This window comes from Phascolarctos cinereus, unplaced genomic scaffold (assembly GCF_003287225.1).
Source record: "Phascolarctos cinereus isolate Bilbo 61053 unplaced genomic scaffold, phaCin_HiC Scaffold_5;HRSCAF=322, whole genome shotgun sequence".
Taxonomy (NCBI): Eukaryota; Metazoa; Chordata; class Mammalia; order Diprotodontia; family Phascolarctidae; genus Phascolarctos; species Phascolarctos cinereus.
The window spans coordinates 359,025,277-359,051,172 of record NW_027555958.1 but is presented as its reverse complement, the minus strand read 5'-3'; the positions used below and the strand labels follow the sequence as shown (position 1 = coordinate 359,051,172).

At 41.2% G+C, this 25,896-nt stretch overlaps 1 protein-coding gene across 1 annotated transcript; it reads left to right on the top strand.

Moving 5' to 3' along the window:
- Nucleotides 1-2,089: 2,089 nt before the first annotated feature.
- On the top strand, nt 2,090-20,937 carry CUNH1orf115 (chromosome unknown C1orf115 homolog). Its single transcript, XM_020982230.2, has 2 exons — nt 2,090-2,534; nt 18,187-20,937. Exons 1-2 carry the CDS (start codon nt 2,214-2,216, stop codon nt 18,304-18,306), a joined length of 441 nt encoding a protein of 146 aa, XP_020837889.1. The 5' UTR covers nt 2,090-2,213; the 3' UTR covers nt 18,307-20,937.
- The last annotated feature ends 4,959 nt before the right edge of the window (nt 20,938-25,896 follow it).

The window sequence follows — 25,896 nt, the reverse complement described above, 5'->3', positions numbered from 1 at the left end:
TCTCCCAGTTCTCAATTACCTAGCCCTGTACTCCATTGTCAGTTACCTTGGGATACCCCCCCATCCTATCTAGACCCCATTATCAGGTCTTCGACCTCCAGTCACCCCAACCCACTGGCCACTCCCATCAACCTCCCCTAGACCCCTCCTCACAGTCATCTCAGACTACTTGGCCACTCCTAGATCCCTCCCACAGCCTTTCTGTATATAAGATCCATCTTGGCCACCATTAAGGTACTGAGATTCTGTCTAGCCCATTTGTCAATACTAGTGTCACAAATGTTCAGAACATTGGAGTAATTGCCAAAAATTTCCCAGAGCCACCAGTCGGTTCCACCCAAAAAGATACAGAATCTCTAGACCTCTCAAATTCACAAGGTTACCTCTAAGCCTGGACGTGTCCATCTCTATGTAGGTACTCATTCATCTAAAATGAGGAAAAAACAAAACAAAAGGGAAAGCCCAAACCAAGACTTAGGCTTGGCTAGGCAAGTCATGTGCTTTATTTACCAAGGACTCATGGCCTCATGTCAGGGTGAAGGATAAGGCAAGCCACCTTTTCCCTAGCCTTTGTGAAAAGTGGCTTAAAATTATCCTGACATGATGAGCAACTAGGAATGTGTGCACCTGTGTGTATATACACATCTACAAGCAGCTTACAGATGAGGAAACTGAGGCTGAAGGAGATTGTATTTGCCCAAGTCACACAGGTAATAAATGTCAGGAAGAATTTTCCTGGTCTCCATGGTAAAAAAAAAATCACATGTAGAATATAAATATATGTGCATGTATATACACGTGTACACACATAAATATATAACATATTATCCCTATTTTGTAGATGAAGAAACTAAAACTTAGAGATGAAATATATAACATATATTATCCCTATTTTGTGGATGAAGAAACTAAAACTTAGAGATGCAGTCATCCATCCAAGGTTACATAGCTCATATAACAATCCCATGAGGCAGGTATCAAATCTAACATAGAGGTTCAGAGCTAGGATTCAGACTTAGGCCTGCCAACTTCCAGAGTACTTTTCATGGTACTACTACATTGCCCCCTAGGAACAGATAACACAGAAAAACCTAAAGAGAGTAACTTTCCACTTTAATTCCTCCTCTCCCTTTTAAAAAAAGTAACTTTTGGAAGAGAATGCTTGACAGAGGAGGAAATAGTCAGTAAAAAGCCTTCATTGCTGACATGTCAGCTCCTTTGAAGATCAATGTAGTCTATATTCTCCTGGGAGAATATTGTTTTCGCTCAGTTTGCCCTCTCCTATTTTCTGCTTCCTTTCACGGAATTGTGGTGGGAGGTTTTAAAAACCTGGCATCTTTCTTTTGGAAGAGTTTCAAACTAGACACATTTTTTGCTCTCTCCTTTCCCCTCTTCCTCTATATCTGAACCTACAATAGGAGGAAAAAGCCTCCCATATGTTAACTGAATTCAACAGACAATTATTAATTACCCACTGAGCTGGACCCTGAAGAAGATACAAATGTTATATAAAAGCAAAATTCTTGCCCTGCCCTCATGAAGTTCACAGTCTAGTGGAATACTTTTCCTCAAGCATATTGTACCTACAAATAGGAAATATGAAACTTATAAAATTATGTTTCCTTGAAGAGTTTATTTGATATAGTTGGGTCACCTTATTTTATAACCTGCCCTGCATCTTTTGTTAGGGATTGGAAATTAAAAAAATGTTTCCTGGCCCTCCCTTTTTAGAGCAATCTGTATTTTCTTGATCTCTCATAAATCAAAGAGGAAAAATGGTTCTGATATAACCATTTTCAACCTCAATAACAGTATTTCTGGGGTTTGTTTGTTTTTATATAATTATCTCATAGTTTGTCCAGTACAAAATGCTTTCTTCGGGGACAAGTCACTCTGCTCCTGAGGATAATATCTGCACTCTCTACTACACTGAGTTGCTGTAAGGAAAGTGTTTTGCTGAGTTTCACTCTCTTAAGTATGAATTAGTAGTAGTAGCGGTAGAAGTACTAACAGCTAGCATTTATATGGGCAATACTGGCCCTTGTTACCAGGGGGCGCCAGGAACCTAGGCTCTTCTGCCCCTCCGGTCCTGTCCAGTGCAGTCACAGGGCGGAGGGTCAGAGAAGGCGGGGAGCACAGGTTCTCCCTTCTTTCCTCTCCTCCCCACTCCTCTCCTCTGCAGTCCGCCGCGGTTCAGCAGCTTCGGCAGCAGCATGACGGTGGGCGCCAGGCTCCGAGGGAAGGCGGAGGGCAGATACCTTCGCAGGTTCCCGAGGCGGGAGCAAGAGGAGGAGGAGGCCTATATCCTGCAGCACCCGCAATTAGAAGAAGAGGAGGAAGAAGAGGAGACTGAGGGGCAAGAAGTACCTCTGCAGCGCCCGGGGCCCCAGGATGAGGCGAGGGAGGAGAAGGCACCTCATTCCAAGAAAGTTCACTTTGCCTTTTTGCCGGAGAGTTACGAGCCCCTGGAGGAGCAGACAGCCGGAGAAAAGCCCAAAAAGAAATATAGGAAGAAGCTCAAGAAATATGGCAAGGTATGGTGTGAAGTGGGGTGCGGGAGGGGAAGATGGAGATCAGAGTTGCCCACGTCCCTGGAGCTGGTGAGAAAAGGGACGGCTCTGTCTGTTCTTGTCCTCCGTCAGCTGAGATGGTAGAGAAGGGGGTCTCCTTGACCTCAGATCTCCAGCACAGAGGGTCTTCTCTCAGCATCCTTTCGTTCCAGCTCCGGCGCTTGAGGCGCCTTCCACACTCATCTCCCTGGCACAAAACTTGCGCAGGGTGTGAGGCCCGGGAGAGAGGCGGCAGGTGCCCTTACCGCAGTCTAGAAATGGCCCTCTCGGCCTCTGAGCCCCCGAGAAAAATTTGCGAGTCAATACTCTAACTGCCCAACGCACCCAACCTCGCCCCTGCTTGGGCAAAGAACACTAGGGAAAACTATTATCGTCTTGTATAACGTAATAAATGCATGTTGACTTAACTAGTAGTCTGGCTCATTTGAGGAGTGAGCTCTGTAAATTTTAGGACGGGCCAACTTGCGCCAGGGCTTTTCGTTTACGCGTGAGGGAAGTGAGGCATAGGACGGTGGAGTAACTTGCCCAAGGTTTCACTAAGAATTAGAATTGGTGTCAGAGCTGTAACTAGAACTCAGGTCATCTGCTTTTTCCATTACAAAAATGCTACCTGCTTTTCTCTGGGTCTGATAGATTTCTGCCACAGGAAAGACTTCTCCTTGATCCCTTTGTGATTTCCTAGGCTTCTGGGGCAGCTCTAATGGAAATATTGCTGAATTTTGAGTTTGTATTCCAGCTTTGATATTTTCTGGCAGGTGACCCTAGTAAATTCGTTTAATGCCTTCACTAACTAACTTAAAAGATTGTCTTTTGGAAAAAATTTTATAAGTTCTCAAATGCTATATATTGTGAGTTGTTATGAAGCCCATTCACTGTTTTTTCTCATACTTGGTTGTCTAGTTTAAACCATCTAGTTTGTGTGTTCATCCTTTGCCTGTTGCGACGGTGGAATGGGATAACATCTTCTGTCCTAGGGTTTTGCTCACAACCCCTGTAATTTTGAGTGGGAGGCATGGGGTAGTAGATTGTCCCACAGTGATTCTGAGTAGTAGTGGATTGCCTAGGCTAAAGGCTCTTCCTTTCCCCTCCACCATTCATTATCCGGATCAAGCTCATCCCTCTGCTGTCCTTCTATCACATTCTACTCTTCCATTGAGCCCTTTGGTATTCCCTTCTATTTTTAACAAACTACACTTCATATTATTCTTTTGGCTTCCTGCCAGAAATTTAATTAAAATTTAATTAATTTTTTGACATTCACAATGGAATGTAAGTACCTTAAGGCTGGAATTGTTTGGTTTTAGTTTTGTGTACCCAGTCTGGTACAGACTAGGTGTTTAATAAATGCTTGTTGAATTGAATTGAAACAAAATTTGTGCAGAAGCAAAGTTTGGCCTAGAATGTGGTTTTTCAATTTTTTTTTTAAATCAGTAGATCTGTCAAAATGTCTAGAAGATGGAGAACATTTTCTCACATGTGATGATGATGTTTCTTTTTTAAGTCATGTCCAATTCTTTGTGACCCCATTTGGGGGTTTCTTGGCAAAGATCCTAGTATGGTTTGCCATTTCCTTTTCCAGCTCATTTTACAGTTGAGGAAATTGAAGCAATCAGGATTAAGTGACTTGTCCAGGGTCACATAGCTAGTACACTTTTGAGACTGATTTGATCTCAGGAAGATGAGTTTTCCTCACTCGAGGTCCTGTACTCTATCCACTGCACTACCTAGCTGCCTCTTCTGATACCCTGTAGGTGGGTAATAAATGTTGATTGATTGATTGGATTATTTGAAACTAGCAGTAAATTAGTTTTGCAATGCCTCCCTCCCTTCTTCCCCACTCTTCAGTCTTATACACCACCTTACTCTCATTGGCAAAAATACTTTCAAGAAAGTGTGATGTCATTGGTGTGGATGCTGCAGTCACTTGAGATGGCAAGAAGCCTCTTCTAAGGCAGTCTTCAGGGGCTATTCTGGCCAAAAAAGCTGGTCCTCAGATACAGTTTATGAAACTGCCTAGGATCATAGGGTCATAGAACTCTAGAGCTGGAAGAGACCTTGTAGACCATCTAATTCAACCCCTTCTTTTAAAAGGTAAGGAAAGTGAAGGCTAGAATGGTCAAGTGATTTGACCATGGTCACACACAGAGCAAACATCAAAGGGAAGATGTGAACTAAGGTCTTCCAACTTCAGAGGCACTTCAGGAAATCTAACCTTCTGTCTCCCAAACTCATAAAGTCCCACTTTCTGCAAGAAGCCTTACTCTTAGTGCCATCCTTCTGACAATATCCCCAGTTTATCCAGTATTTATCTTGTTTATACTTAGTTGTCTGCATGTTGTTTCCCCCATTAACTGGTAAGCTCCTAGAAGGCAGCGACTGTTTTTTGTTTGTTTATTTGGTTGGTTTTGCCTTTCTGTCTCCAGCAGCTTGGTGCCTGGTATATAGTAAGTGTTTAATAAATGCTTGTTGACTGCCCGGACTATTCTAAAGCTTAATCTATTAGAATAGCCTTGGAGAACCCAACGCCAACCTCCACACCATTATGAAGACTTAGCAGTAGGACTTTGTCTTCTTTGGAGACAGCATTTCCCCCAAACTTCCCTCCTTTATTTGCAGATATTTCCGGGGGTGGGAAATTCAACAAATACATAAAATGTCGTACTTGTCAGCTCTCTTAGTCCCCCTTCCCATGTGACCAAGCAGGCATGGTTTGTTTGCTTTAGGCTGGGGGATGGAGGAGGGAGATCAGAGGGGAAGAAGTTTCAAGAACTGTGAGGGGAAGGGAAGCAAAAGGAAAGACTAGGATGGTTAAAAATGTAAGTTTTGTGCTGTTTCATGCCTAACAGACAGGAACCAATATTTTTCCCTATCTGAGGCTGCAGCTTCATGTATACCAATCCTTGTAAGCTTCTAATTCCTTGCTATTGTGGGCATGCTGCTCAACTTTTCTGAGCCTCAGTACCAAGTTTTCCAAGGAGTTTCTTCCCAGGTAAAAATAGTGTTTATTGGTTTTCATGATTCCATTGCACTCGACAGAGGAGAGAACTTCTCTTGCTGTTAGGATTTAGATTAAGGCTGGGGTTTCCAACTTGTTCAGTGTCAGGACTCTAAATTTAAAAAAAAAAAAAGGTGATAAAGCTTCAAGCTCTGTATCCTACACCCTTCCTGTTGTTACATGCCATTTTTTTTAAAAGTAAAAGTAATCCAATCTCATTTTTTCATCACCTTAACAATACTCCTTAATTAATTAAAGAAAATTAAATCTATCCTAGAGTGTTAAAAAGAATTAGAACTGGGAACTCATTCATGGCAGGTCAGGAGAAGGGTGGGAAAAAGGAGCAAGCATTTATTAAGCCCCTATTATATGTGAGACTGGGCCATTGCCAGTCATCTTGACTTAATGTCTTGCCAGTGAACTCCAATGACTCTGGAAGAGAGAGTGAGGCTGATGACTTTGCATAGTCCTGCCTCACTTAAATCCAATTCATTTGCAAGTCAAGACATCACCCTCCTGATGTCATTGGTCCTCTTGGAGAATGAAGGATGAACACCACTCTATGTCAGGCATTGTACTAAGCACTCTACAAATATTATCTCACTGGATCATAGCATGCAAGACCATAGATTTACAGCTGGAAGGAACTTTAAAGGTCATCTAATCCAAACCCTTCATTTTACAGAGGAGGAAATAGTGGTGAGGTAGCTTGTGCTAAGGTCACAAAGATGGCAAAGGGCGGTGCTGTGATAGTACTACTAACAGTTCACGTTTACACAATGTAGTGGATAGAATATTTGCCTCAAAGCCTGGAAGACCTAGGTTGAAGTTCTTCCTCTGACACATACCCCGGGCAAAGTCCCAGTTCTCTAGGACAATTCTTCTAAGACTCTAAGGTTTCAAGAAGACGGTATCCCACCTTGGCAGAGGGAGTTTCCCATGAAATCATAGCTCCAGTCCTTATTCCCAAAGTTTACAATTTAGTCTTAATCCTTAGTCCTAAAGCTTTGTCATTAAAACATTAACTGATAATGATGAATCGGGTTGGAGATGGACTAGGGGATGGAGAGCCCTGGAAAACCTGAGCTCAAATCCAACCTCAGACACTTATTTGCTGTTTTAGCCTGGACAAGTCACTTCTATTTGCCTTCATTTCTTTAACTATAAAATGGAGATAATAGTGTCTATTCTTAGGGGTTGTTAGTGAGGATCAAATGAGATTATAAAGTGCTTAGCGCAGTGCCTGACACTTAATTAATTCCTCTTTCCTTCCCTTCTCTTCTGATATAGCACTTTCAAGCTTACAAAGTACTTTACCCAGGCTGAGATTAAATTACTTGCCTACTGGGGGAAAAAAATTTACTTGCCTACAGCCCCACAGCAAAGAAGAGCCTCATTCAGAATTTGAACCCAGATCTCCTTGACTCCAAGTACAAGTTAGATAAAAGTTTAGGGAGTGTCTCTTTCAGAAACTGAGGCCTTAGGGAAGTTAAGTGATTTGTCCTGTATCATGAAGCTTGTAGCTAGTTGTTCAGTTGGGTCCAACTCTTCATGACCTAGAGTGGGTTGCCATTGCCTTCTTCAGTAGATTAAGGAAAACGGAGGTTAAGTGACTTTCCCAGGTCACAGCTAGTCAATTTTGAACTTGGGTTTTCATGACTCCAGATCTAGCCATCTATCCACTGAGCCACCTGCTTGCCTCCATGGTGAAGCTAGTAAGTAATAAATAAGTCAGAACTTGGTCCTAGGTCTTCTGACTACAAGGCCAGGAATCTGTCTGCTCTACTACATTCAATGCCTATCATGGGGAAGCTGGTCTTTTTTTTTTTTAATCACCTTTTAGTGATTCAGAATAGAAGTCAAATTTTCAACTTCTTCAATTGTTCTTGTCTTAGTGATAATAAAACAGTGAATATAGATAAGCCTCTCACCACTCACTGGAGGAAGTTAGGGTATTCACCTTGTTTCTCCTCTCTTTTTTTACAGGAGAAATGTCATGACTTTCACACTATAGTGATAAAGTTTCCATCTTTACCACTCTTTCCATATAGACGCCTGCTTCCTCCTGAGTAGATAGATGGAGTGAGCACTTATTAAGCATTTACTATGTGCTTGGCACTATGCTAAGCACTGGTGATACAAATATAAGCCAAAATAAAAAAAAGACAATCTCTCTCCTGTAGGGGTTTGCATTGCAATGGAAGGAGCCAACACGTAAAAGGGAGCCGGAAAGGGAAGGGAATGAGTGCTGATTACAGAGGGGTGGAACCCATGTCGTGCAGGCATCTTCAGGGGAGAAGGCTGTTGGTGAGGAGGTAGAAGAGGCTGGCGAGTCAGGAGCAGAACTGGGTGAGAAGCAAGTATTTAATGTAGACATCACAGTCAATATCTAATCCGTATAACCCCATTGCTTTCAGCAACATCGTCATTTCACCTTTTTGGTACAGCTATGTTAGCTGTACCTGATTCTATCCAATCTAGAAGGAAATGTGGTCTTAAAAGCCAAGCTTGCCAATTTGGGAAGATAGGAGTGGGTCATAGGCTCAGAGATCATAGATTGAAAGCTTGAAAGGGTCATTTAGTCCAGCTACTTCATTTTACAGGAGGAAACTGAGGCCCAGTGGGATTACCCGATTTGCCTAAGATTACGTAGATAGTAAGTGACAGAGCTCCCAGGAAAACTCAGGTCCTCGGTCTTCAAATCCATCTGTTTTTCCAATACGTCACACTGTCTCCCGGGTAGAGATTACTTTTGCATAGTAATGTTGGGCCTACAAATGTGAGCTATTCTAATTGCTCTAAGATTTTGTTTTCTTATTACTTTATTCAAACTAGTGAAGGGAAATTTACCAGAAAAAATCCTGGCTTTTAAAAAACAATTCACTAAAACACAGCAAGGAAGGATAATAACTTATCATCAATCAGATTTTCAGTTTATATCCAAGTCTCTTCTTGGTACTATTTAAAGAAAATAAATGTGGTTGACAATTGCTGTAGTACATGAGCTCTGGCAGTGAAAAATCTTTGTGAGTTTGACAAATGAGTCAAAATAAATGAATAAGTCCTTGCAATGCCCTCCCTAGTCAACACTGTCCATCTCTCATACCCCACTTATTCTACCCTATGCTGCAATGATGAAAAGTGATAGATTTCAATTAAAGTCAACAATCATGTATTAAATGAGGACTATGTTCCAGACATGTACAAGCCAGTGGGGATAAAAAAAAAAAGAAATGAAAAGAGAGGTGGACTTTAATTTAATTACACAAACCCTTATTAAGTGCCTACTATGTGCTAAGTACCAGGATATAAAGAGACAAATGAAAAGCAGTGTCTCCCCTAAGGAGTTCATCTTCTACTAAGGGATGGAGGTCGTTGTTGTTGTTCAGTCTGTTTTTCAGTCATCTCCTACTCCTTGTGACCCCATTGGGATTTTTTTGGCAAAGATACTGGAGTGTTTTGCCATTTCCTTCTTCAGCTCATTTTACAGATGGGGAAATGAAACAAACCAGGTTAAGTGACTTGCCCAGGGTCACACAGCTAGTAAGCATCTGAGGCCAGATTTAAACACAGGAAGACGAATGTTTCTGAACTCCAGGCCCGGCACTCTATCCACTGTGCTACCTAGCTGCCCCTCAGTGTCTACTGAGGGGGACAAACAGCTAATAAATTGATATAAGATCACCTGAGCAACTGAGGATCACCCCCAGCTAGCCAAAAGGGAGATCAGAAAAGGTTTCCCATGGGAGGTTGGCAGATGAGCAGAAGGCAGCTAGGTCTGGAGTCAGACCTGAGTTCAAACATGGCCTGAGACACTTGCTAGCTGTGTGACCCTAGACAAGTCACTTAACTCCTGTTTGCCTCAGTTTCCTCATCTGTAAAATGGGGATAATAATAGCACCTACCTTCCAGAGTTGTTGTGAAGATCAAATGAAATAAGAAATGGCTGGAAAACAGGTCTTGTCTAAAACAGGAAAGATAATTTAAGAATCACTCGTCTCTCTGAAAACCAGAATAAAACAAAAAAGTCTAGATATCATACTCTGAGAAAATTGCCTAGAACTACTGACACCAGAGGGCAAATTGAAAATAGACAAAATCTGAATATCATCATCTGAAAGAAGCTCCAAATTATATGATCACTAAATTCCAGAGCTTCCAGGTCAAAGAAAAATTGCTGTGGGCAGTTAGATCTAAAGAGATCACATACCAAGGATCTACAATCAGGATCACACAAGATTATGCAATAAACATTAGAAAGGAAAAGAAAACTTGAAACATGGTATACCAAAAAGAAAATTAAAACCAAATTACAACCAAGAATAACTTCATTTTGCAAAGCTAAGCATCATTGTCGTCATAGTTACATAGTTACATAGGTGGCTAGGTGGCAAGGTTGAGAGGCTGGGTCTGGAGTCAGGAAAATCTGAGTTCAAATCTGGCCTCAGACATTCACTAGCTGTGTGATCCTGAAAACTGAGATAGAGGTTTAGTGACTTGCTCAGGATCAGCTAGCCACCAATTCTATGTAATTGACCTATTTCTATAGGGAGAAAAATGGACCTTTAACAGAAACAATGCCTTTTAACTATTCCTATTGAGAAATACAGAGCTTGGTGGCATGTTCAAAGTGCAAGTTCAGAAGATAAGAGAAACTTAGAAGATAAATAATTTTTTTTGAAGGTAAATAAGTTTGAGCAACTTGAAAGGTCTAAAATAATGATCAAATATTTGTGAGTTTGACAAATGAGTCAAAATAAATGAATGAATATTTCCTAAAAGCAAAGAAACTATATTATATTTAAATAATAAATAATATGAATGCTAAATATGCATGGAATGGCAAACTATCTAACTACTTAAAGGAAAGCTAATTGATCTACAATAAGAAATAGATATAAATGGAGGAAGAGAACCTGTCTTTTTTAGGGATAGATATAATACCACAGCTTTCAAAGGCTTATGTAGAAAAGTATTGGGAATTTTATAGCTATGCTCAGACACATATCCAGTGCCCCAGTATTCCATTTACCAGGAGCTCGGCCAAGTCAGTTAATCTCTGTAGGTCTCTGTTTCTTCACGTGTCAGGGTGTTAGATTATATGACTTGTAAGGTCCCTTTCTGCTCTAAATCTGTGATACTACTTAATAACTGTGAATCTTTGGTCAAATCAGTTAATTTCTTTGGATCTCATTTTATCAGTAAAACAAAGGGATTGGATTAAATAACCTGTAGGAGTTCTTCCAGTTCTAACTCTTATGATATTTTGATAAATTCTCTCTCCCTTCCCTCAGCCCAGGGTCTGACCTCTATAGTCATGGCAACATTTGTATAAGGCTTTAAGGTTCATGAAGCCCTTTACGGATTTAATTTGTTTGATTCTCACAACAACTCTGAGGTTAATACTATGATCTTATCCCCTTTACAGATGAGAAAAGGAGCTCCATGCACTTTCCTATGGTTATATAGCTAATCACTTTTGTAAGCAAGACCTGAACTGAAGCCTCCCAGACCCTGGCTCCAGAGGTCTGTCTACTACACCACATTGCCTCTATGGAGCAGACCTCTATAACCTCTGAATATTGGTAAATTTCAATTTGATCCATTTAGAGAGTGAATTTAAAATTTTAAATTCTCCTTATATCACCAGCTCATCAGGTTCATCAGAATAAGGCTTTGTCTAATAATGAACGAATAAATTCAAAAAGCATTTATCAAGTTCTTGCCACGTACATTGTACTGTGCACTGTGAGACTACAAAGAGAAAAAGGGAGATGGTCCATGCTCTCAAGAGGCTCACATGCTAAAAGAGGAGACAATATATACAGAAAGTTTAAGTTGCAAGTCAGACAGAAAGGTTCCATGATCCTTAGGGTGTAGCCACAAAGCAGAAGGTAATGTTTCTTCATTATCATCACATTATCATCATCATCATCATCTTCATCAAACTTTGTTATAATTATAATTATAATCATAATTATACAGGGCAACCAGAAGTCTTAATACAATTTTAAGCTTTAGTACTTTAAAACCTCACTAAGAATTTCCAAGCACCCTGTATAACTAATTATATGTTACATTTCCATGGTTGCTGTTCAGTACTTAATAAATTCATGTTGAATGTCACAGAACATTTGGTAATTGCTCCTTAACCTCCCTAGAAGAAGCCCTATGTGGAAAATGAGTTTCATTTTCTGTCTGCTATTTAATAATATCCAGTTAGGGTAAGAAAAGAAAGACAAGAGTGTGAGCATAAAAGGGAAAGTCTTTCCCTAGCTGTTCTTTTGAAAACTAAGTTTACAACTGATGGGCTTGGGGAAGCCAGGGACTAAAGCAGAGGTGTCCAGATTTTAATTAAATGAAGGCATTAAGTGGAAGGAGAATACGAACAAACCAGAACCCCTGAGTAGCAGCTTTGATGAAGTAAAAAGACTACTGGACTTTGAGCCAGAAGATTGAAGATCTTGTCCAGGTTCCAGTGCTTACTAGCTGTGTGATACTGGGCAATTCTGAATCTCAGATTTTCCATTGGTAAAATGGAAGTAATGTCTGTAGCAAGCATGCAAGCGGCGTGGTGAGGTGGAAAGAGTACTGGCCTTGGAGAGAGACTCTCTACCCATGTGACTCTGCCCCTAAGTTTCCTCAGCTGTAAGGGAGGAGGGGAGTTGGTCCCTGACCAGTTGTGAGATCCCTTCAATCTATGGTCCTATGACCTGCCTCACAGGATTAAAATCAAAAGTCTTCCTCATTTTGTTGGTTTTGGAGTAATGGTGGTGGAGAAATAATATAGTTCTCTTGCTTAGAGCTGTTTTCACTTTTGAAATAGGATGGGGAAAGTCCCAGCCTAAAGGGGTTAACTGATTATTTATCAACTAACAAGAAACAGAAATTGCCTTTTCCTCTCTGACTCTTCTGTTTGTACCCAGATTGCACCAGGCTGAGAAAGACCCTGTATCTCTCCATCATGTTGGCTCTGGTGGTGGCTTTCCTCCATTAACGCCAGATTTCTCCACAACTGTGGTTAAGGAGACAGTAGATTTCCTAGACTTTGATTTCTGTAATCCACTCAAATGGTAATCATTGTGACAGAGGAAAGGGCAGTTGAATTTAACTACCATTTCTACTGAGAAGTCAAGAATTGCAGCCTCAGAAAGAGAAGCAAATTCCAGTTAACCCCCAACCGCTAAAGCCTCCTCCCTGGAACTCAGTAACTAAACACAGAATCTGAGCTTCAGGAAAAACTCATATCTGGAAGAAACTAGCCCGAAATAGGCTTGTTAGCTTGATAATCATTGTCTTTTATGGCTTTTAAGAAATATGATATTTGTTTTAGAAGAAATTTGACTTCTTGGTGTATTTTTTAATCTGAGATTTTTATATCAGTTGTAGATCTTCTCTGGTAGTTTAGGAGGCCAAACTCAGGCCAAGCTCATCCTTTTTTTTCCTTTTCTTCTTTTTTTTTTTTTTTAGTGAGGCAATTGGGGTTAAGTGACTTGCCCAGGGTCACACGGCTAGTAAGTGTCAAGTGTTTGGTCTGAAGCCCAATTTGAACTCAGGTCCTCCTGACTTCAGGGCCGGTGCTCTATTCATTGTGCCACCTAGCTGCCCCCAAACCCATCCTTTTCTCATGGTCTTCTGCCTCATGGCTGCTGAACCACATACTGACTTAGAACTTATAGCATCCATACCATAACTGAAAGAAATCCTTACATAATGTACTTTCTTTGAAAAAAAAAAGATATTTTATCGCAGTTACATGTAAAGACAATTTTTTAACATTAATTTTTTTAAAATCCTGAGTTCCAAATTTTCTTTTTCCCTCTCACCCTCTCACCTCCTTCTTTCCCAAGACAGTAAACAATTTGATATGGGTTATACATTATAACATACTTTCAGAAGAAAAATAATACCTGGCAATTTTTTTTCTTCCCAAGGCTGTTTAAAGCCATTTTTGTGGAGATCAGCTTTTTCTTGCCTCTTCTTTTCCCATAATATCAGAGCCAATTTTCAAATTGTGGGGGAGGGGGGCCTCCAAATCCTGCTGGATTCATTGGGGGCAAGGACCCCCATCCCTTTCTGCCCCAATATTCCACGAGGCTTCCATAGAATATCTCATTTTCCTCATATACGTAAAGCCCATTCTGGCCCCCTAAGTCAAGTTTTTGACCATTTGTACTGGAAAACTGCATTCTAATTTGAGAACAATTTCTTCGTATCTGTTTGATTAATTTCTCTCTCCTGGGTCATTGTGAATAAAAATATCGTATTTCACCTCTTCGCTCCCCAAAAAGAATTAGCTGACAGCTTTGCCTATTCCCCACCCACTCTGCTCCCAAGTTGTACACAAACTCTATTCCCAGGAAATCAGTAATGATGAGAATGAATTTCTCTCACTTTGATCCAAAAACTGAAAAGCTGTCCTCTCTGGATGGCATTGAGATAAACCTTGTCAGATAGATATTTTACATGTCTTTATTCCATGTATCTCAAAGCTATATTTTGATAACACTCCAACAAATAAGTTATTTTAGTGATATTTTTGGTAGTGGCAAAGATGAAATGATAAATCCTTCTTAAGAGATAATAAGCCAAGAATATAGATGACATGTCACAAAACAAAATTTAAGGAAATAAATAAAGCCATCTTTGATTTTAGTAGCTCAACATTAAAAAGGATTTCTCTCTGCTTTTCTTTATATTTTAAGAAAATTATTGAGGCAGCTACATGGTACAGTGGATAGAGAGCATCAGCCCTGGCATCAGAACCTGATTTCAAATCCGGCCTCAGACACCTGACACTTACTACCTGAGTGACCCTGGGCAAGTCACTTAATCCCGATTACCTTACCAAAAAGAAAAGAAAACAATCATAAATGAATTTAAAAAATTGTTTTGTTGCTTCACATGTAAGATGTCTCCTGTTAGCTTTGCAAGAGCATTCCAAAAATGTATCCCTCCATACCATCCTCCTCCTTTACCCCACCCCTGCTTGTTGTTGTTCAGTCATTTCAGTCATGTCTGACTCTTTGGGACCCCATTTGGGTCAGGAAGGGGGAGAAAGGCATCAGTGAGAGCCAAGGTAGTAGGGGAAAGCTTCATGGAAGTAGTGAATGCAGACCTGGCCATGCCTCTGCAAGGTACTCAAAAGGCATTATGGGGTAATGGAAAGCATGTTGGATTTGGGATCAGTGGACCTGAGTTTGATGTGACCTTGGGAAAATCATTTCCCCTCCATAAAAAAAGCCTCCTTTCTACATTTGCAGCATGTTTCTTTGAGGTCTCTTCCAGTTCTCAATCTTATGGTTTATTGGAATAGTTGAAGGCAAGAGCAGAAAATCAGAGAATGTGTGCATAACCATTGAGGTAGACAGTTTTAGAGAAGTTTTGTTAGTTATCTAGATGTATGCTTAAAAGTCCCTTGGAATGTCATATTTGTTGGTTCTTATAAAGAAATACAGCATATTCCCTTTCATAGATTCCCCATGAAAAGATTTTCTTAACAATTGGTGGGGAGAAGGAAAGGAAGGGGAGGTGGATCATAGGATTTAGACCTGGAAGGACTTGAGAGAGCTTTGAGATGAACTATTTTTAGCCCCTAATTTTACAGAGGAGTAAACTCCCAAGAGAAGTGATTTTCCCAAGGTCACGTAGGTAGCAAGTAAGTAACAGAGTTAAGGTTCTAACCTAGGTATTTTTATTCTAAATGCTTTGATCTTTAGATTTCGGTTTTTCACCAGATATCATTCCTGGGTAGTGAGATGAACATTAGATTTTTATTGAGAAGACCTGGATTGTAGTCTCAGATTCATGGTTAACTCTGTCATCGGCTGAAAATGACTTTTAGACCAATCAAGTTGTACATTCATTTGAGCGTCTTCAAGCAGGAGTGCACGTGCACAGACAGACAGACAGACAGACACACCTTATGAAAATGGTGTGGATGGGAGGGGGAAGGGTACAGAAAAGTCTAAATTCCTTGCCAGTAAAAGGCTTAGTCAGGAACCTCTAGGATAGTGTGCCTGTGTGCTAACTATGGTAGTGCCTCCTGGACTCAGTTTTCTCATCTGTAAAATGGAAGTGCTTTGGGTTCTGAGCTGCATAGCTAAAATTTGAGAGAGAGAGAGAGACAGACAGACAGAGAGGGAGGGTTCCCACCATGGATCAGAAGTGTGAGACCACTTTCCCCAACCTCTCAGCATCCTAACATTTCCTAGCTTCTTTGAAGTGCAGAGGGAATTAGGGGATCCCAACAAAGATGATTATCCTGAACCTGCTTTGTTCAGTCTTCCTGTCTAGGTGTTATGTTTATGTTATCACTGTCCCATTATCTGCCCCAAGGACTGGGGAGGAATTCCCAGGGAGGATGGACTAGGTCTGTGTTCTGTGCTTCCAGCACAGCACCCCACACAAATTAAGTGCTTACTTGATGTGGATTACTGTTTTAAAAAATGAGTTAGGATGTGACTTGATATCAGTGGGATCACTTTGGGGGAGGGGTAGAGAAAGGGAAGAAAGCAACCCCAAACCCTGAATTCTTAAGTCACTTTTACTTTAAATAGAATATAGAAAGTTGATAATGTAGAGTTTACATATGGAAAATATTTATCCTCTATGAACCCTGAAATTTCCTGGCATTACAAATATGTATGTTTATAAAAAGTAATGTTTAAATAGGGTTCTACATTACACGCACTCATACTTGTCACACCGTAGGCCTACCTTTCCTTCCCTAGTTCTGGCTCTTGGTCCAATTTTAATAATAACAAGTTACTAAACTCTTTCCATTTTCATCCTTGAATACCCTTAAATTGATTCCATTTACTCAGCCTTGTCAAGCACTTTTTGTCAACCTTGTCCAAGTCAGGTCAGCTCAACAAGTATTTTATGAAGCACCTCTACGTGAAGGTCTGGGGCAGCTGGGTGGTGTAGTGGGTAGAGCACTGCCAGCCTCAGACACTTCCTAGCTGGGTAACCCTGAACAAATCACTTGACCCTGTTTACCCCAGTTTCATCATGTGTAAAATGAGCTGGAGAAGGAAATGGCAAAACCACTCCACTATATTTGCCAAGAACACCCCAAGTGGGGTCACAAAGAGTAGGACTGATTGAACACTAGGTCTAACAGAATGTATGTCTGGGACTGGGGGTCATGAGACTGCATTGAGATATGGATACAAAACACTTTACAGACTTTAAAGTTCTATAGAAATACCAATTGTTATTGTTATCAATCTTCATCATTAGCCTACTGTGATCAGGCCTGCATTCTGGTGTTGATTTCCTTCCCTGAGCCTTCTCCTGTCCTCTTGCTGAGCTCTAGCAATGTTTATAGAGTAATACTGGGTGGGGTGTGCTAGTAACAGCTTAATGTGGCAGGGAGGGAGTATACATACAGACATACTTTTAAGTTTTAATCTGCATTACTGTCACTTTCCTATGTCTAGTCAATCAACAAAACAATACTGCAAGCCCTGATTTGTAGTATTTGCTGATTTCTAATGTGTAAATAAATGCTCACAATGAAAGTTTAACAATTAACTGGCAAGCTGCAGGTTTCAGCTGGCTTCAGCACGCCCCTGTCTGGGACACACTATATAAATATATAATGAGCTATGCCTAGATTTTATGAAGAAGAAAAAAGTGGGCTGGATAGGATTACTTTTGGAAAATGCAAAGTACTTTTACTGACCCCAAGCTTCCATAATAACAAAGGCTAATTTTTTCAGTTCAAACATTTTATCTCCATTGAGACTGGAATACATAGTAAACTCTTAATAAATGCTTACTATTTATTAAACATAGCAACTGAGACAAAAGGCAATGGAAAAATTGCATGGTGAATGTGAACAGGCTACAACATTTGTAACCAGGGTGGAACTATGAAGAAAAACCAGGAGTAAAGAATGTCACCAGAGAATTACAGGACAGAAAGAGATGGGCTGGCAACACAGTGAGAGCGAAGGATGATGAGATAGGTAGGTAGGTGGTCAGAGTGCTCCCCTATTTTCCTCTCAGTGTTGTGGGAAAGTGAGGAACCCCTCTGGCACATTGGACTGTCATCAGTGGGGAACTTTGGGAAGACATGGAGGAAAGTCATGGGCAGGTGTAGGTTGTGATCTGCATTGTTGAGGGGAACTTGGGAATTGATGAGATCACAGATCATTCTGAATATATGAGAGAGAGAGATTAAGCAAGAGAGAAGCTAATATTTATATCAGCACTTTATGGTTATAAGAGGGCTTCGGAATGATTGAAAGTATCGTTACACCCATTTTATAGATGTAGAAAATGAAACTCAGAGGTCAAGTGACTAACCTAGTGTCTGGCAGCCAGGCAACATTAACTAGTTCATCCCTGTTAACTGAGTCTTTGTGACTGCATTTGGGGTTTGTTTGTTTTTTGCAAAGATAATGGAGTGGCTTGCCATTTCTTTTTCCAGCTCATTTTACAAATGAGGAAACTGAGGGCAATGGTCAAGTGATTTGCCCAGAGTCACACAGCTAGTAAGTGTCTGAGACTAGATTTGAACTCAGATCCTCCTAACTCCAGAGCTGGCACTCTATCCATTGAATCACTGTTTTAAATACTGACTGATAATTTTTCCTCTTTCTCTAAAAACAGAATGTTGGGAAAGTGATCACCAAAGGATGCCGATACTTTGTCATTGGTTTGCAAGGACTTGCCACGGCTTACTCATCACCCTTTACAGCATCAGCTACCCTCCTTTCCTTGGTTCGCTAAAAGAAATCATGGAGGCAGTGTTGACCTTGCTGCCTGGGAAGAACACATCATGGACTTTGACCCAGAAACTACTTGGGACTAGAGAGAAAAAACACTCTTTTCTTGTTGAGGTGGATGAGAAGTGTTAATGAATCTGTCCCTTCCCTGCTTTCTGGTGCTTTTCATCTTTGAAGTGTCCTGCTATCAATGGAATCCTGGTCAAAGGGAAGCACGTGCAATGAAATATAAGGCCAAAAAGATGAGTTGAGGTTTCTCTCAGACAAGATTCTCAGTTATAGAAAAATTGGTTTGCTAAATACTGAGTCTGTGGCTCAGTAGTCTGAAGGAGAGCCATGAGAAAGGCAGAATCCAGGAGGGTGAACTTAATGGGAAGGAGACTCTCAGTGAATTAAGATGGGGAGAAATTTTGGCAGAGAATTGGATGCTTGGTGATCGTGAGTGAATCTTGAGTTGATAAACAACTTTTGCCCAACACCTAGAATCTTGTCTTCGAAGAAATTCCCGTGTAATGCATCTTTACAGCTGCCCTCATTTTGAGGACAGACTTCTGCTGGTTTTTTCTGTTGCTGAAAGCTTGGTTACCATTATGAAAAACAATAGACAAGGCCAATGAATTTTGAAGAATAAGGTATCTTGAAAGCAGCATTCTTGAATTTGATATTATTCAAATTTAAGAATTGCCTATGATCGCCTAAGTATCTCTTTGGCTTGAAAGGGCTGTTGACATTGAATAAATGTATAAAGTACAAAGCCTGGAAATTTCAGGAAGGTCAATGATTGTTTGACCTGGTTTAATCTGAAGGTCTGCTCGGGACGTTTTACCAGTCTAGCCCACCCAATTTAAGGCTAAGCAGACCTTTATTGGAACAGCTCCGTTTGTTATCTGATTAGTGCAAATGAAATGCCCAACCAGGGATACTAAATCTCCCTTTTACTATTCTTCTGCCATTTCTACTGGAAGTCTTGTTTTTACTCTGTTGAAGGTAGGAGAGTAGAAATGAAAGACTGAGGTAGTTTGGAACGGGAACAAGTTGGGATGGTCAGGGCAGGACAGTTAAAACAAGGGGATTCTGGCTTTCCATTCTGGAAATGGTTGAGTTGAAGAAAGTAACAAGGAAGTAGAGGAGAGACAGAGACAGAGAATGAAGAGAAGAAGAGAGCAAAGGAGAGAAGAAGAATGAGAGAGATAATAGAGAAGTAAAAGAAAGTAATGAGATTGATGAGAAAAGGGAAGTTAGAAGTAAAGAGTTTGTCTTTATTATTGGTAACCAGAATTTAGAATCTTTGAAGTAAGGTAGCAGAAAAGTGACATTACCAGCTGGTTCTTAAAAAACAAAACCCAAATCCCCAAACCTAAATTACGTATACACACAAATACTCAAAAGTTAGTACTTTTTAAAAGCTGTGACTTTATTTTAGCTTGATTTTATGTAATTTTATGTCATTGTTTTGGCATGGGAACACTATCTGATGGGCCATGGGCCTCACCCCTACCCAAGAATAGCCTATTGGCAGCAGTGGAACTAAAAATACGTGAATATTACAAACTATTTTTTTTAAAAAGTCACCTATACCCAGGTGGGCCTCTTGAACACCAGATGGAGGCCTCAACTTTCAGGTTTTTCTGATCAATTCCAGCTTAATGGCAACCTTAATGAGAGGAAGAAGTAGGAGAAAAAGAGGACAATGAGAAAGAAAAGGCTGGAAGGGGAACTTGATTGCAGTGTAGCCCGATTTTTCAAATTCTGAAGCATTAATATTAATATATTCATGTTTAAGACAAGCTTGGCCTGAATATCTGTGGGCAACATGAAACCAACATTGAAGATATTGCTAAATGATCAAATGATGAAAGGAAACCAGTGCAGGTTATTTTTCATACCAATAAGATAATTATAGAATTCCTGTCAGTCTTGCTTCTTTCCAAGCTCATCTCTTTTCCCTTTTTTTGGTCTGTCAGTGAAACTAGGTTTAGAGATATAGGTCAATCAATAACTTTTGAGTGTCGGTGAATAAAGTCAGAAAAATGAACTTGAGAAGAGAGAGCTCTTATGTGTGGTATCATTCACTGGTGTAAAGTAATGGTATTTTGTTGACAGCTTCCATCTTCAGGCTGACAAAGGCTTCTGATAGGAGAGGACTCCAGATCCAGGTAGAATGGTTTATTTCTTGGGGGCGCAAGGATGCCTTTTCCCTTTCTCTGATGCTTTTTGGGTGAAACTGTTTCTAAAAGAAGAGAATGAAAAAAGGTCAGACATGATCTAACCCTGACAACTGTAAAGCCTGGTTAAGAATTAACTCAAATTGTGAAAGTCAAACTAACCCAGTTTTGTCCTCACAACGAGGTTCATTTGGAAAGATTAATTCCTGCAAGCTATTGCTCTTCATTAACCACAGTGGTTTTTTTGAGGCCAAAGCACGATGTTTTTCCCTTCCTTGTTTCTTTGGGATTGGCAAATTGAGTTATTGATGTCAGCATGCTCTTAGGTAATCCCTCTTGTCTATTTTTCTCCAACCACTGCTGATAAACTTCTGGAAGTTCTTCCCTAGCTTTGTTCATGAAAGACACAGAGAAATTTGTTTCTTTCCTAATCCTACAATGTAAATAAAAGTTTGCATTTGTTTAATGAATGTGGGGGATTTTTTTTTTCCATTCCATACCTTCACTTGACCTTCACTGAAGTTCTAGGGCAGCTAGGTGGTACAGTGGATAGAGTGCCAGGCCTGGAGTCAGAAAGACTCATCTTCCTGACTTCAAATCTGGTCTCAGACACTTACTAGTTGTGTGATCCTGGGCAAGTTACTTAACCCTGTTTGCCCCAGTTTCCTCATCTACAAAATGAGCTGAAGAATGAAATGGCAAACTACTCAGTACCTTTGTCAAAAACAAAACAAAACAAAATGGGGTCAACAAAAGAGTGGGACACAACTGAAAAAAAAGCAACAATCCTACTTTGATGGTGGCCTCATCAAGGCATCAAAGTAACCTTGACTTCTTAAAGGATATACCAGAAAAGCCTAAGCTCTGGCAAATCTTATGGTATTAGGAATAAGAATAGCAGCAAGTATTTATATAGCACTTTCAAGTTTATTTTTTAATTTTTTTTCTTCAAATAACAAGCTCATTCTTTACCTCCACTGGGAAAAAAGGAAAAAAAACACCTCTGCAACAACTATAAATAATCAAGCATATTTCCATATTGGTCATGTCCAAATGATGAGGATGGGACCTTAACCCCTAAAAGGAAAAGACCATGTCTTTGGGATCTGGACCTCAAAAAAGAAAATCCCTGGACTATTCCCAAATCTCTGGTGTTTGCCTGAGGATATAATCTACTCAACTGGCCTTTCATTGTGACTATGCCAAATCTCCCAGTTCTGTTAAGTCCCAAGTGACCCTGGGCACTTCCCACCCTCATTCCTATCTAGACTTCATTCTCCCTTGGCTACGAGGTCCAGGACTCAGGAGTTCTGTTCACTCCAGCTTATTGGCCACTCTAAACCAGATCTTACTTCGACCCCTCCTTCCAGTCACCCCAAACTACTTGGCCACTCCTAGATCCCTCCCACAGTCTTTCTGTATATAAGGTCCATCTTGCTTCCATTAAGGTGCTCTGATTCTTATAATCTAGCCACTGCTCAGGTTTTTACAATTTAGCCAATAGCTCACAGATGTTCAGATTCCTTAAGAGTCTGGCTAATATGGTGGATCTTTAATAAACCTTGTCTTTGGCTGAAAGAAGGTTTGGGTCGAATTCTTTTGTACAGGACCCGCATGTTGTGATCTCAGGGTCCCAGCATCCCTAAATCTCTAGACCTCATCATACCCAGATCCCAGTCTCGATGGTATCTCCTCCCCTTGAAGAGGTCTAGGAGTTTTGGGGTGCTGCAAACCCAAAATCATGGTACCGGACCCTGCTGAATGAATTCAACTCAAATCTTCAGCCAGAGGAAAAGTTTATTAGTGATAAATCACAGTGACCAGGTGACTCCCGTAAGGACAGGCATGAGAAAGGCTCAGCCTTTGGGGCATGAGAGATTCTCAGCATCTGAATGAGGGCCAAGGTGGATCTTCAGTACTATAGTAACTTTGGGTAGTCAGAGAAGGGGGTTGGGAAAAGGGTCTAGGTAACAATTCTAATTGGGGAGGTCTGAGAGATTGAATAGACAATGGAAATAGCTAATGGAGGGAACAGGAAGGCAGAAGTTTGAAAGGCATCTGCATAAAACCAAGGTGGGGCTAGGACTTTCAAAAGGCGATAAGGAGAGTTGATAAGGAACAGTTTGAGACCAGAGAAGGCCTTTCTGGGGCCTATAGACAAAAGGGAGCCAGATTCTTTTAGGGCGTATCTGAATAAGATTAAAGGGTAAGGCTAAGGCTTTCAAAGGGAGATGAGAGTCTGGGGCCTGTGAGTCAGATTAGCTCTGGGGCAAAGGGTGAAGATCTTGGCTTGGGCCCCACCCACATCATCCTGACCCCTCTCCCTCCTCCAGTGTCAGCTGATTTCTCCCCTTGCTAGTAGGATCCCCTGGCTTTGCAGTCTAGTCCAATTCAGCCAGCATTCCCCAGTCCCTCACTTATAAGAAGTGGGACATCCTATCTCCCTTCCTCTCTAGCCCCAATTCCCACTGTTCCATCAGGCATTTTTCCCCTAAGGGAAGCATAGGCCCAACCCTCTTGAGTCTCTCAGTGCTAGGGACCTGGGAAAACTTAAGGTACTTCTTTGGGCTTTTGGGGGGTTTTTTGTTTGTTTGCTGAGGTTTATTCCCAAATCCTCCTTTAAGGAGGGAGGGACTTCCGGCTCCCATGCCTGCAAAGGGTCAATCCTCTTCAATTTCTGTCTCACTTTCTGTCTCACCTAATGGGACAATAAGGGTGCATGTTGTGTTCTCCATTTCAGACCTCATTCAGGTCAAAGAGAAACTGGGGTGATACTCAGAAGATCCCAATTAATTTACTGAGGGCTTTAGGGATGTGTCCCTACAATTAGAGCTTTCTTGGGGTGATTTGCATATCCTCTTCTCCACCTGTTGTACCACTGAGAAGAGGAGAATCTGGGAACAAGCCCCAAAATTTGGGGATTGTTTGGCTAGCAACGACCCCACAAAATACCCCCCAGGAACAGCTGCTGTTGCCACTACTGACCCCAGGATGGGATTATCAGAAGAATGAAGATAGGGGAGAGAGACTATATGGTAACTTGCCTACTGGAAGGCCTGAGAACTGCATTTCAAAAGCAAGTAAACTTTCAAAAAATTAAGGAAATTACTCAGGGAGAAAAGGAAAACCCTGCCCTTTTCCAAGACAGGCTAGTAGAAACTACTAAAAAGTATATGAATTTAGATCCCTACTCTATAGAAGGGGGGCAACAATCCTTAGCATGTATTTCATTAATCAATCTACCCCAGATGAAAGGAGGAAAGTGCAGAAATTGGCAATGGGACCCCCAACACTTCAGACCCAATTACTGGAGATTGCTTCTGGAGTTTTTAACAACAGAGACTTAGCAGCAGTAGAGGAAAGGAAAAAGAAGGGAAAGAGCTAGAGATAGAGAACATGCTCAGTTCTTGCGCTGCCCTGGTCAGGAAAAGACCCAAGGGTGTTCCTAGCAACTCCTGCAGTGGGAAAATCTGCTTTCGATGCCACCAGGGGAGGTCACTGGTCCAAGGAGTAGAGTCTACTCTACCAATGCCTCTGGAACCGGGCCCAAGATGTGACCAGGAGGGACATTGGAGAAAGAGTTGTCCCCAAGGTTGGAAAAGTGGTGGAGTAACCCCACAGTACCCTATCCTCCAGTCTTCTCAAGACTGGGAATGACAGGGGAACATTGGGTTTGGTAGCACTCCTGCTCTCTCCATCTCTCTCGCTGAGCCCTGGGCAAAAAATCGAGGGTGAAGGTAAGGTTACTGATGGGGGTGGGGCCCAAGCCAAGATCTTCACCCTTTGCCCCAAAGGGAATCTGACTCACAGGCCCCATACCCTCATCTCCCTAGAAAGCCTTAGCCTCACCTTTCAGTCTTATTCAGATCTGGCTCCCTTTTGTCTATAGGCTCCAGAAAGGCCTTCCTTATCTCCTTTTGAAAGTCCTGGCCCCACCTTGGTTTTGTGCAGATGCCTTTCAAGCTTCTGCCTTCCTGTTCCCTCCATTAGCTATTCCCATGTCTATGCAATCTCTCAGACCTCCCCAATTAGAATTGTTACCTAGACCCTTTTCCCAACCCCCTTCTCTGACTACCCAAAGTTACTTTAGTACTTAAGATCCACCTTGGCCCTCATTCAGATGCTGAGAATCTCAGGCCCACAAGGCTGAGAACCTCTCATGCCCGCTCGTCTTTACGGGTGTCACCTGGTCAATGTGATTTATCACTAATAAACTTTTCCTCTGGCTGAAGAAGATTTGAGTTGAATTCATTCAGCAGGGCCCGGTACCACGATCTTGGGGTCCCAGCACCCCAAAAGTCCTAGACCTCTTCAGTTACCTACTTTATCATGGCTATGTTCTCTGTTTTAACTAATTACTCTGGCCTTACTTGCCCCTCTGACCCTCGGGTCATGGGCACTGAAGGGAAAGCTAAGGGATGTCTCCAGATATACCCCTTTCCTGACTATTTGAGGATCTGTTGTTTGAACTTTCCCTCTTTATGCTCTCCTCTTACCCTGCCCCTTTGTTGGGAAGGGACCTGATGGTGAATTTGGAGCACCAATCTTCTCTAATTAAGCTTCCTATCTCCCTTTTCCCTTTGCGCACCAGACCTTCCCATGTTCCCCCAGAAGTGTGGTAGAAAGTTGAGCTAATTGTTTGGCATCAGGGAATTATGTCAAGCAACTTTTTATAATTTGATTACTGCTAAAATAATTTGGTTATTGTTTTGATGTGTAAACTTGCCAAAAAGCTTGTTTGGGTTTTGTCTTGCCGAGAATTTGCAAATATATAGAAATCTCTAACAGTTGGCTTTTTACACCAGGCCAAATTTAAATTTGAGATAGAAATCCTGTAAAAATTTTTCCTAAGCTGTGAATAGTGAAACTTGCTGTTTGAGGTAAAAAAAAAAAAGCTCATGTCTTTAATCATTTTGAGTTGTCTAATGGATCATAATAATCCATTGATAAATCAATAATCCACCATCTGAGAAATGCCACAAGCTACTCCAAGAGAATGTGATACTGGTGGGAAGTCAGCATCAGGAAAAGCTGTGAGGACAATTTTAACCTCGGTCTAAGATGGGATCCTCCTAGCTCAGTTTCCCCATTATGTTTCTTTGAAAAAGAATGTTACCCACTTGGCTATTTCTGAGTCTGGCTATGAGGTAAATTTGATACTGTGTGGTTGGAAAACTGAATTATCAGAATCCAAACAGAGCTAAGGATGTTTTGTTCTGTCATTTTGGCCCTTCAATCTTTTCTGCGTCTTCCAGCTACAGTCTATTCACCTACAGTTGCTAGCAAACAGCAGCTACCAGCCAATGTCCCCCCATCGTTCCCTGGATACAGCCTGTGCTCGGTTCTAGTCAACCCCCTCTTTGAGACCCCCTCGAGGCAGGGCCAGCTCTATGTCCTTTGCCAGCAGGAAGCAGTTTCAGAAGCCAAGA

Coding starts and splice junctions, on each gene's coding strand:
- CUNH1orf115 (XM_020982230.2), top strand. CDS start 2,214: ATGACGGTGGGCGCCAGGCTCCGAGGGAAGGCGGAGGGCAGATACCTT. Junction 2,535..18,186: donor AGCTCAAGAAATATGGCAAG/GTATGGTGTGAA, acceptor CTCTAAAAACAG/AATGTTGGGAAAGTGATCAC.